The sequence below is a fragment of the Myotis lucifugus genome, unplaced genomic scaffold (assembly GCF_000147115.1).
Source record: "Myotis lucifugus unplaced genomic scaffold, Myoluc2.0 scaffold_86, whole genome shotgun sequence".
Taxonomy (NCBI): Eukaryota; Metazoa; Chordata; class Mammalia; order Chiroptera; family Vespertilionidae; genus Myotis; species Myotis lucifugus.
Genome location: NW_005871134.1, coordinates 1460345 through 1471957, shown reverse-complemented (window position 1 = coordinate 1471957; position 11613 = coordinate 1460345). Strand labels below are relative to the sequence as shown.

Genomic DNA, 11613 nt, shown 5'->3' with positions numbered 1-11613 from the left:
ATACTCTATCCAGCAAGACTATCAATCAAAATTGAAGGGAAAATCAGGAGCTTTGCAGACAAAAAAAGGCTAAGGGAGTTTATCACTACCATGCCAGCAATGCAAGAAATGCTAAAGGAAATGCTGTAAGAAGAAGAAATAAGAAGGTAAGAAAGAACACAGGCATAAAAATAGAAATGACTACAAGCAAGTACCTTTCAATAATGACTTTAAACATAAAGGAACTAAATGCTCCAATCAAAAGACATCGAGTGGCTGAATGGATAAAAAAACATGACCCATATATATGCTGTCTACAAGATACCTACCTCAGAACAAGGGACTCACACAGACTGAAAGTGAAGGGATGGAAAAAATATCTTTCAGGCAAATGGAAATGAAAAAAAAGCTGGGATAGCAATACTTATATTGGACAAAATAGACCTCAAAGTGAAGGCCTTAACAAGAGATAAGGAAGGCCACTTCATAATACTAAAGGGATCGATACAACAAGAGGATATAACCCTGATAAACATATATGCACCCAATGCAGGAGCACCCAAATACATAAAAAGAAACTCCTGGAAGATACCAAAGGAGAGATCGACAACAATACAATCATAGTAGGGGACTTTAATACAGCACCAACATCACTGGATAAATCCTCTAGACAAAAAATCAGCAAAGAAACAGCAATCCTAAATGACTTACTAGATCGGTGTTGGGATCCAACCCCAGCAGGTCAAGGGGTTCCCAAAGGTGTGGACAGAGTCAGCGAAGAAGGAATGACACGGAGACAGCATTCAGTTGATCAGCAGCCTAGCCAGGTTCTCTAGCCAGGTTCTAGCCAGGAACTCCAGCCAGGTTCTGTGTTCATTTGTCTTGTTACATCTGTATTTATACCAGTTTATTTTAATCCTATCAATTCTATTTCAAAGGTTAGGGCGTTTCTTATCTCCATTCCAAGGTTACTCTATTGTTCTATTAAACTACAAGGGAATAACTGAAGGAGATTATCCTAAGTAAAGATTATGTAGCTTAAGCGTGATTGTTCATAGTTAAAGTGATTAATTACCTGCCTGCCACTTAGTTAAGGGGTTTTATTCCCTCCCTAACTCCAGGGAAAACTCCTCACCTGGGGAAACAACCTTTCACGGGGAGGTGGTCCTATTTAAAACACATAGCGTTAAGAGGGGGAGCAAACATATGCCATATATGCCAGGTCCCTTGAAACATAAGGTGTGCAGATGTTTCTTCCCTGCAGTGACTGTGTCAAGCAGCAAGGGTGGACCGGCTTCTGGCAGATCAGATGGACTTAATTGACATCTTCAGAGCATTTCACCCCAAAGCCACAGAATATACGTTCTTCTCAAGTGCACATGGGACATTTTCAAAAATAGACCACATATTGGGTCACAAACAAAGTCTCCCCAAATTCAAGAAGATTGAAATCATACCAAGCATCTTCTCAGACCACCATGGTATAATATTAGAAATAAACTACAATATAAACAACCCAAAATACTCAAACACTTGGGAGCTGAATAGCATGTTATTAAATATTGATTGGGTTACCAATGAGATCAAAGAAGAAATTAAAAGCATCCTGGAAACTAATGACAATGAAAACACAACAATCCAAAACCTATGGGACCCAATGAAAGCAATCCTGAGAGGGAAGTTTATAGCTCTACAGGCCTACCTCAAAGAAACAAGAAAAAATGGTAGTAAATCATCTAACTCTACAGCTCAAAGAATTAGAAAGAGAGCAACAAGAAAAGCCCAGAGTGAGCCGAAGGAAGGAGATAATAAAGATCAGAGCAGAAACAAATGACATAGAGACCAAAAAAACAATACAAAAGATCAATGAAACCAAGAGCTGGTTCTTTGAAAGAATAAACAAGATTGATGAGCCTCTAGCCAGGATCACCAAGAAGCAAAGAGAGAGGACTCAAATAAACAAAATCAGAAATGAAAGAGGGGAAATAACAACAGACCCCACAAAGATTCAAAGAATTGTTAAAAAATACTATGAACAACTCTACTCTTGGGGGGAAAAGGGTGTGGGGGTGCAGGAAGAGACTGGACAAAAAACATACACCTATGGATGAGGACAGTGGGGGTGGGTAAGGGCATAGGGTGGGGTGGGAACTGGGTGGAAGAGAGTTATGGGGGGGGAGAGGAACAACTGTAATAATCTGAACAATAAAGATTTAATTTAAAAAAAAGAAATAATTATCGTCTGTATCTGTAGGTCAGGCTGTTCAGAAAATCAAGCTCAGGATTTAATCGTAAATGGGTTTAGACCAGGAAATGAAACATCTATTTGGTCCTGGCACCAACTTATCAAGTAACATACATGCATCCTCCTTTAATCCTCGCGACCACTTTATGAGGCAGACACCACTTTTATGTCCTACTTACAAGAGGAAAACAAGGTGAAGAGAGATTCATCATTTGTCCAAAAATCAGGGCACGAGGGAAACAAGACTAACTCCATTCATCCCTTGTGCCTCAGCTCTAATGGCCCAGGTACCAGCAGCACTGACATGGTAGAGTGCCGGGACGCTATCAAAGCTTCGAAATGGCGTCCAGTTCTAAGTCTGCTTTTATTAGTGATTTTGATATTGCTAAATATGTCAATGTAGTAAAGGTTTCCTTAAGTTTTTGAATATGTAACTTCATTTACTTGCGATTCATAATTTTTTTTTCCTAAACTGCTGTAAAATCAGCAAAAATGCCTTGGCAATTTTAGCATAGTTCCTAGGATACTGGTTGGCACTCCAAGGGTTAACCAGGCCCAGGTTACCTGCAGAGGGCGTGTGAGCAGCACCAGCGCCTAGCCCTCCTCCAGCCTGGGCTCCGTCGGGGGGCTCGGGCAGGTGCCGCACCGAGACCCGCGCTCAGAGCTCTGGAGGCACAGAGTGTTGTTCACCCTGTACTTTTGCTCCTAGCATCCTCTACCTGGAGCTGGCACTCCTGTTGTAACTCATCACAATTCCGTCTCCCCCACTAGCATGGGAAGGTCGCTGTGGGATGCAGATCTCTGTCGCACAGGGACCCCAACGCCAGGCACAATCACGACCCGGAACGGACGCCCAGCAACTACTTGAACTTAAGAATGAAGTCATGGGGGGCGGGGGTGGAGAATGACGGAATAAATGAAACTTAACTTGTCGCCTCAGAGACCCGCGCAGGCGTAGGAGTCCCTCCCGAGTGGCGAGTGAGGCGCGACGGGGTTCGAACCGAGTGAGCGGGAGTTTTAAATGCCAGAGCCACGGCCTCCCACCAGAGGGGGTGGGTCCGCGCATGCGCGCAGCCCACCGGCGCCGGCTCCCAGGGCCTTCCCCGCATGCGCATGCGCGGGATCCCGGAAGCGGACCCAGTCGGTGGAAAGCGCGGTGCGGCAGACATGGCGGCGCTTGGTCTTGCGGCGAGTGGTGGCAATTGGTTTTCGGCTTTGGCGCTCGGGGTGACTCTTCTCAAATGCCTTCTCATCCCCACCTAGTAAGGGACCCGCGCGGCCAGGGGCTGGGCAAGGAGGCCCGCGGTCGGTCAGGGCGGGAGAGAGACGTGTGGATGACTCCAGGTGGGAGAAGGAAAGGGAACTTGGAAGTGGTGTACTCGCCGCTTCGTCTTCACTAAGCTCCCCATCCTGCCTAGTGATTGTTACTTAACCTTATAACTCGATCTTAGCCCTGGAAGTCTGGGTTCAGACCAGGCGTTCTCTTACTTGAACCTTGTCTGAGCCTCAGGGTCCTTCCTCATCCCGACTGTGCAGAATAAGGACACGCACCTCCACTGTTCGCTCAGCGGGTGTCCATCAGCTTCCTGCAGCGCTAGGCACTGCTCTCAGCCCCGGAGATGCCGGGGGAGGAAGGCGTCTCCCGCCCTTGCCTGGGGGGAGTTGGTGGGCTCAGATAGACAAACACAAAGGTCTAAGGTTGTGACGACCGGACAGGTCTGTACAACTCTTTTAGGAAGTGATGTTTGAGTTAAAATCAGAAGAATGAAAAAGAAGCAGCAATGTGAAAAGCAACTCAGACACAAGAAAGAGCAAGTTCAAAGGCCATGTGGTAGGAACGAACTCGGCATTTTAGGAACAGAGAGTGGCCATTGTGGCTCAAGAGCAGTAAGTGGCCCTGACCGGTTTGCTCAGTGGATAGAGCGTCGGCCTGCAGACTGAAGGGTCCCCCGTTCCATTCCGGTCAAGGGCAGGTACCTTGGTTCTGGGCACATCCCCAGTAGGGGGTGTGCAGGAGGCAGCTGAATCGATGTCTCTAACTCTCTATCCCTCTCCCTTCCGCTCTATAAAAAAAATCAATAAAATATATATATTTTTAAAAGGAGCAGTAAGTGAGGTAGGCAGGGTCAGATAACAGGGTTAGACTGCAGTGTAAAAATGGATGCAAGGTCCTGGCCAGTGTGGCTCAGTGGGTTGGCCCCTGCACCAGAAGGTCTCATGTTCAATTCCCTGTCAGGGCACGTACCTGGGTACCTACCTCTGTTGCAGGTTCAATCCCACCCCAGTTAGGGTGCATGGAGGAGGCAACCAATCAATGTTTCTCTCTCTCTCACACCCTCTCCCCCTCTCCCTCTCCCTCCCTCTTTTCCACTCTCTCTAAAAATCAATGGAAAAATATCTTTGGGTAAGGATTTTTTTTAAAAAAAAAGATGCATGACCAAGACTGAGAGCGAGGAAACCAGTCAGAAAGCAACCACCAAGTGGTAATGTGTGTACAATGGGTACTCAATATTTATGAATATTGGCTTCCATCTTCTCTTCATCCCTCCTAACTCCTCTCCCTTGACTTTCCCCCTCATTTCTTTTTTCCCTTCCTTCCCTGTTTAGGGTTTGGTTATTGGTATCCTTTGGTTCAAGTTCTTGATGACTTCTTGTTGATTTGAGTAAGGAAGAGTTGTATGTGTAGAATGTACATCTGTACTGATGTGTATATGTAATTATATAAGCAGTGAAATGTAGATGTAGATTCAGCAAAGTGACTTATCAGGGACTTGGGGGAAAGAAGGGGTTGATCACTTGGACTTTGTGCAGAACTGAAAGCAAATGAACATCTTTACATTTTAAAAGCAAATTGAAAAAATCTAAAATGTAGGAAATTCAAATCAGAGTGAAAAGAGATGTTTTTAAAACTCTAGATTTGTGCATATAAGGTGATGTTTCTTACTTTTGTTACTTCAGCCTAGAAACGTCTTTAGGATTGTTACCTTGAATACTGTTCGTAGTACTGGTCCAGGATTAAGAACATATATAATTGTAGTTGATACTCTGCTTCTCAAAATGGGAACCTCTGGAAAGTGAGGTGGAAGCTATAGGATAAATGCAAATCTATTCAGCAAACTGTATACTAACTGCTTTATTATGTACTAGTTACTATGGCGAGGCACTGGAGGCAAAGACAAAGGATATGGCCCCTAACCCTATAAAGGGTTTAGTAAGGAAAAGAGTCCCAGAAACAAACGATTGCAAGTATGTAATAGCATAATTATACTTGTGTTAAGTGTTATGAAGGAAAAGAATAGGATCCTATAAGGGCACTAACAAGAGGGGCTTACTTTAGATTGGGTATCAGGATGGGCTCTGAAAACTGACATAATTGGAGGCCTGAAGACACAACCAGTACATATGTATGCATTTCTATTGAATATATATAAATGGAATTGCTAGGTCATCAGATCAGTTTTGAATTGTGATTTTGAAGAATCTGTAAGAAATTCTGGTGACATTGTCAGCAGGAAGTTGGAGATGTGTGTCTCTGTAATTTAGGAAAGAGACCAAGGTTGTATATTGTGATCTGGGAGTCATCATTATACAGTTGATAATGGAAGCTGTAAGTGTGAATAAGATTGTCTAGTAAGTTGCATAAAAAGAGGACCAAAAACTGAACCTAGGAGACCATCAATACTTATTCATCAGTTTGGTGAATATTGCGATGGAAAGTACTGAAAGAGACTTAGAAGGAATTGTCTGGGAAACTCAGGAAAGGATTGTCACTGTGGAAAGTTTGTGTAAAACATTGGAAAATGTAAAGCAGGTTTTGCTGCGAAACTCAATGTTGACTTTGGTGAGTGGTTAATTCAACAAGAATGTATTGAGCCCATCCATGTATCAAGTGCTGTTCTAGATATGGAAAGGAGGTACAGCACTGGACCAAAAAATTTTTTTTTACTAAAGAGGGTAGAAAGGTAGCAGAACATGCCACTCCAAAATATGCCTCTTTGGCATAAGAATTACTTTGGATTGATTATTTTGAGAAACTGCAGACACAAGAGAAGCTCTGAAAACAGAGTAGAAGTTACCCTTTTGTAAGAGAAAAGGGGGCCTGTACTAGAAAGAGAGCTATTACCTGAAATCACATTTTCACCGAAAAGACTTATCTGCCTGGCTGGGCAACCTTTGTTTACCATACATTTCTCACCTTCCCATAAATTGCCTTTTTCCCTTTGAAAACCCAGACCCCTATCCTTTTACCTAGCTCAGGATGGTATATAAACTTCAACCACCTGGTGCCTTTGAGTGCCATATCTTTTGAGGCTCCTGTACATACCTCAATGATTAAAATTGGCTTTTCTTTTTGTCCTGCTAATCTGTCTTATGTCAATTTCATTCTTAGACCAGCCACAGAACCTAGGTTATAAGGGGAAATTTTTCTTCCCCTACAGGGAGATGCTTGACTATATTTATACATAGTAAGGGGGCAAACAGTAAACAGGGAGATGCTGGAGATGTGGGAAAGGCAAAGCAGGAGCCTTCCCCATCTTCCCTGTCTGATGAACTGCTCATCATTGAAAATCTATCCAGCTTGTATGTGTGGCCTTTTCCAGATAATGAATCTTGTTAGAGTTATTTTTTAATAAGAATAAGTCACCTCTGAACAACAAGCTGAGGGCCTTCCTTAAGAAAATGTATGGGCTTTTGGTCAGCCCTTTAGATAACTCTGAGAACCGTTTCACTTAATTGTAGTTTCCCCATCTTTTTCAAGGTCTAGCCTCCAGATAAGTGGGGTGTTTCAGGATTATTGTAATACCTCTTTGTGTCTGTAAAGGATAGTGAGTTGTGACTGTGTAGGGGTGTTGATCCATGTAAAAGCATAATGTTAGAAATGTGAAATTGATAATTGACAAAATTTCATTTTTTTCATCTGATTGTTTTGAACAGTCATTCCACAGATTTTGAAGTACACCGAAACTGGCTAGCTATCACTCACAGTTTGCCAGTATCACAGTGGTATTATGAGGTAAGTTTTGATTTTCACCTTTTTTGGTTTGTGTGTGTTTTTTTCAAGATATGTGAAATCATAAAGTATTATTGATATTAAAACAGTTTTCCATGTGGTCATAGGTCAAATAAATCTTTATAAAAAGTATGTTCTTTCCTCAGTTCTTCTGCCCTCTGGCACTATTAGGGAATCCCTTTACTTCAAAAGGCATTTACCAAACCATAAATTGGTAATTATAATATTTGCCACACCCTTTTTGAAAGCACATTGGATTGGTTTCAAAAATTGGGCTCTATGCCTGGCTCTGCCACAGCATAGAAAGTATATTTCATTTCTTTAAACCTTAGTTTCTCATCTGGCAAGTGAGGATTTGGAATGAATTATTTCTACAATCCTGTCTTTCCCTAATATTTTGCAATTTGTGAGGAAAGAAATAATCAAATATGATGTGTAACATCTGGTAATAAACCATTCTCTTCTATTGTTAATTATAAAAACCATGTCTGTATTTTTATATCTGGTCTGAATAACTAAATTGTATATGATACTCACTTTACAAATAGGGAAATTGCATCTCTGAGCCAGAACTTGAACCCAAGCAGGTGAGTCATTGGTTATGCCATAGCACTCTTTTTTGTATAGATGAATAGAACTATGTCATAATCAAGTTTATTATTCCACGGTTTTAGATTAATTTCCTTTGCACTATAGTTGATTCTAAGGAAATTGAAGATCAAACTTATGATACAAGTTTTGATGTTCTGCTCAATGTTAAAATAGAAATTGTTCTATTTGTGGCATATTTTAAATGCAATTGCATTTCATGTGCTTTTTTAAAAACCAGAGAATCTTTGTATCCTCTTTGTTTATTCAGTTACTTAGGATATGTTCTATCTTCAATTTTTACTACAGGAAACTTCAGAGTGGACCTTAGATTACCCGCCTTTTTTTGCATGGTTTGAGTATGCCCTGTCACATGTTGCCAAATATTTTGATCAAGAGATGCTGAATATCCATAATCTGAATTATGCCAGCTCAAAGACCTTACTTTTCCAGAGATTTTCCGTCATCTTTACAGATATACTCTTTGTGTATGCTGTGCATGAGTAAGTCTGAGAATATCATTTTGTGTGGAAAATATTGAAGAAATAATTATAATATTAACTTATAACTCATTTGGGGGAAACAATGTCATATAATAGCAAATTTTAGAACAGTCCAAAACTGTGTTGTTGTGCTTTAAACTGCACAGTAAATCATTACAGTAAGCAGTGTCCCTGAATCTTGTGGAAGAAAAGGGGAGAGAAGGTCAGGTTACAAGGCAGAGGTAGAACCAGTTATTGTGTGTTGTGAAATGTAGTCCCAAGTAGAGTTCCGAGACCATTTCTCCTGTCCAAATGGCTCCATATGCTTTTCTTTCCTTCCTTGTAGCAGTCCCAGCCCCCAACCCCCACTGGCTTCTGTGACCTGCCCTATTTTTTTTTTTTTTTTTAATTTCAGAGAGGAAGGGAGAGGGAAAGAGAGCTAGAAACATCAATGATGAAAGAGAATCGTTGATCAGCTGCCTCCTGCATGCCCCATACTGGGGATTGAGCCCACAACCCCGGCATGTGCCCTGACCGGGAATCGAACTGTTACCTCCTGGTTCATAGGTTGACACTCACCACTGAGCCACACCGGCCAGGCACCTGCCCTGTTCATTACACACATACATACAGCACACATACACTCATGCACACATATGCATTATGCTAACCACCAATGGAATTTTCATCCTAGTAAACTCAAGAAATCATGGAATGCTTTTAGTTATTTGAATTCTTTCCTTCATGTTATATTTTTTTATGTTTTGTATCTTTTACCTATAAATTAATTTTAAGTAGTTAAATACACATATTTAGAACATTTTGCATAATGACATCCAAGTAGTAAATTTCTGGTTAATGTTGGTTTCTATTCTGTCATAATACTTAGGCCTGCTGGTATGACTGACAGAACAGTAACTGGTATCCATTCATTGACCCTTATCATAACTAGTTCATTTCAGCCTTCTAGACTGAACCCTCACTCACCCCATTCAAGAAAGAGTCCCTTGGGAATGCTTTAACCTCTGCTTATTCTCATGGAGTAACTCCTGTGTGACACCCTAATTTTCAATGTTTATGGCCTGGCAAGTGTTGAAAGGGAAGGTGATTAGTAATTCACTGCCTTTAACTCAAAATGTTTGAATTCAAGCTCCCAGGAAAAATATGTGCAGGCAGAAAGAGAGAGTGAGTCAAGTTCAAGTCCATCTACAATGCAGAGAGAGCAGTTAAGTAAGATAAAAATTGTTGAAATCTATGTGCCAGTTCCCAGAACCAGGCACTATGTGTAGATTAGTCACTTAACTTTCTGAGTTACCTGTAAGGTTCTATCTCTTTTTATGAGGAAACTGAGGTTCCTTGGGGGAGAAGCAGGCATCTGTTGCTACTCTTTAATTGCATCTTTATTATGTCTATACTTTTTTGTTTTAGATTTCTTGTTTTTAGAGTATGCCAATATTCAAATGAACCACATTTTTTAAAAAAAATTTAATAGAGCCTGGCCGGTGTGACTCAGCAGTTGAGCGTCGACCAATGAACCAGCAGGTCACGGTTCGATTCCCAGTCGGTGCACATGCCTGGGTTTCGGGCTCGATTGGGGCATGCAGGAGGCAGCCAATCAATGATTCTCTCTTATCGTTGATGTTTCTATATCTCTCTCCCTCTCCCTTCCTCTCTGAAAGCAATAAAAGAGAATTTTTTTAACTTTTTAATAGAATAATAAATCCTCATCAAAGTTTTGGAAAGCAGAAAAGCACATAAACACACACAATGTAAAAATGACCTGTACTCTTCCACTTACAGCTATCATTATCAACAATTTGGTGTTTATTATTTCAGCCTCTTTTCTGTGTTCAAATATAATTATTAGAAAATAAAAATGGGATCAGTTGATATTATCACTTAATATGTATATCACTACCTTTGAATGACATACATTTTTACATAAGGGTTTTAAAATTAGTTGGACAATCAGGAGCTGCAAGTTTCTGGCTCTATTTTTTTTTTATTTCCCAATGTCACCCCCTCCCAAACTCTTGAAGCTCTATTCTTCATCTGGCTGGTATGATGACATATAATTTAGAGTGCTTCGTCATCATAGACTGCATTTTAGTCCTTGCCTGATGATGTTTTGTACTGATTTTAGAAAGGGGAAGAGATAGAGAGAGGGAGACAGAGAGATGTATGAGGGAAACATTGATTGGTTGCATTCATATGTGCCTTAACCAGGGATCAAACCCACAACATAAGTATGTGCCCTGACCAGGTATTGAACCAGCAACCTTTCGGTGCACAGGATGACACTCTAACCAATGGAAATGCACCAGCCAGGGCCTGGTCTGCATTTTTTACTCTAAAGGACTGAAAAAGTGTGTGTTCTAGTGTGTGTTCTCTCAATTTTCAAATTTGTTACTTTTGGGGGGTTTGGTGGCTTGTTTTTCTTTTATACTTTCATCATTATTATTATCTACACTAATAAAAGAGAAACATGGTAATTGGCGTACGACCGCTACCCTTCCCATTGGCTAATCAGCGTATCCTTATGCAAATTAACTGTCAGCCAAGATGGCGGTCGGAAGCCATGCACTGAAGCGAGCAGGGAGACTTGCTTGCTCCAGTGACAGCGGACTCCAACGTTCCCCACCTCACTTGCCGGCCTCTCAACTGCAACTCTAAGCAACTATTACTATGTTGCAAATAAGAAGCTAAACAAAACTGGCTTTCAGTCAGCCCCGGACCGCAACATTGTATCCATGTTTTCAGCAGCGAGGCCTCAGAGCTAAAGCTGGCCCAGAATAAAAAAAAAAAGAAAAGAAAAGAAAACAAGGAGCGGTTGGGAGCTTTTAGTCAACTGCCAGCGGGAAAACAGCCCTCAGCCCCTCAGCCAGCCTGGCCAGGCACCCCAGTGGGGACCCCCACCCTGATCCAGGACACCCTTCAGGGCAAACCAGCCGGCCCCTACCCGTGCACCAGGCCTCTATCCTATAAAGTAAAAGAATAATATGCCTCCCGGCACCGGGATCAGCGGAGCAGCGAGGCTCCCGGCACCGGGATCAGCGTGACAGGGGGCAGCGCCCAAACCCCCTGATCAGCCCTGCTCTGTGCCTCATAGGGGGGGGAGCTCCCCAATCCCCCGATTGCCCTGCGGCTCTGTGTGTGACAGGGTGCAGCTCACCAACCCCCTGATCGGCCCTGCTCTGTGTGTGACAGGGTAGAACCATAACCTCTCCATCGGCCCTGCCCTGAGTGTGAAAGTGGCGGTGCCCAACCCCCTGATCGGCCCTGCTCTGTGGGTGATAGAGGGCAGCGCC

The 11613-nt window shown here is 42.2% G+C and overlaps 1 protein-coding gene across 4 annotated transcripts in view; it reads left to right on the top strand.

The window, feature by feature from the left end:
• Positions 1-3340: 3340 nt before the first annotated feature.
• The window catches only part of ALG8 (ALG8, alpha-1,3-glucosyltransferase), a 22821-nt gene continuing 14548 nt past the window's right edge, over positions 3341-11613 (top strand). The window contains exons 1-3 of one of the 4 annotated variants that reach the window (XM_006091067.3): positions 3341-3486; positions 7160-7238; positions 8133-8326. In XM_006091067.3, coding sequence (XP_006091129.1) covers positions 3392-3486; positions 7160-7238; positions 8133-8326 — 368 coding nt within the window. In that variant the 5' untranslated portion in view covers positions 3341-3391. Of the gene's footprint in view, positions 3487-4668; positions 4713-7159; positions 7239-8132; positions 8327-11613 lie in introns of those variants that run through there. The other 3 variants (XM_023755914.1, XM_023755916.1, XM_023755915.1) reach the window with 3 other exon arrangements.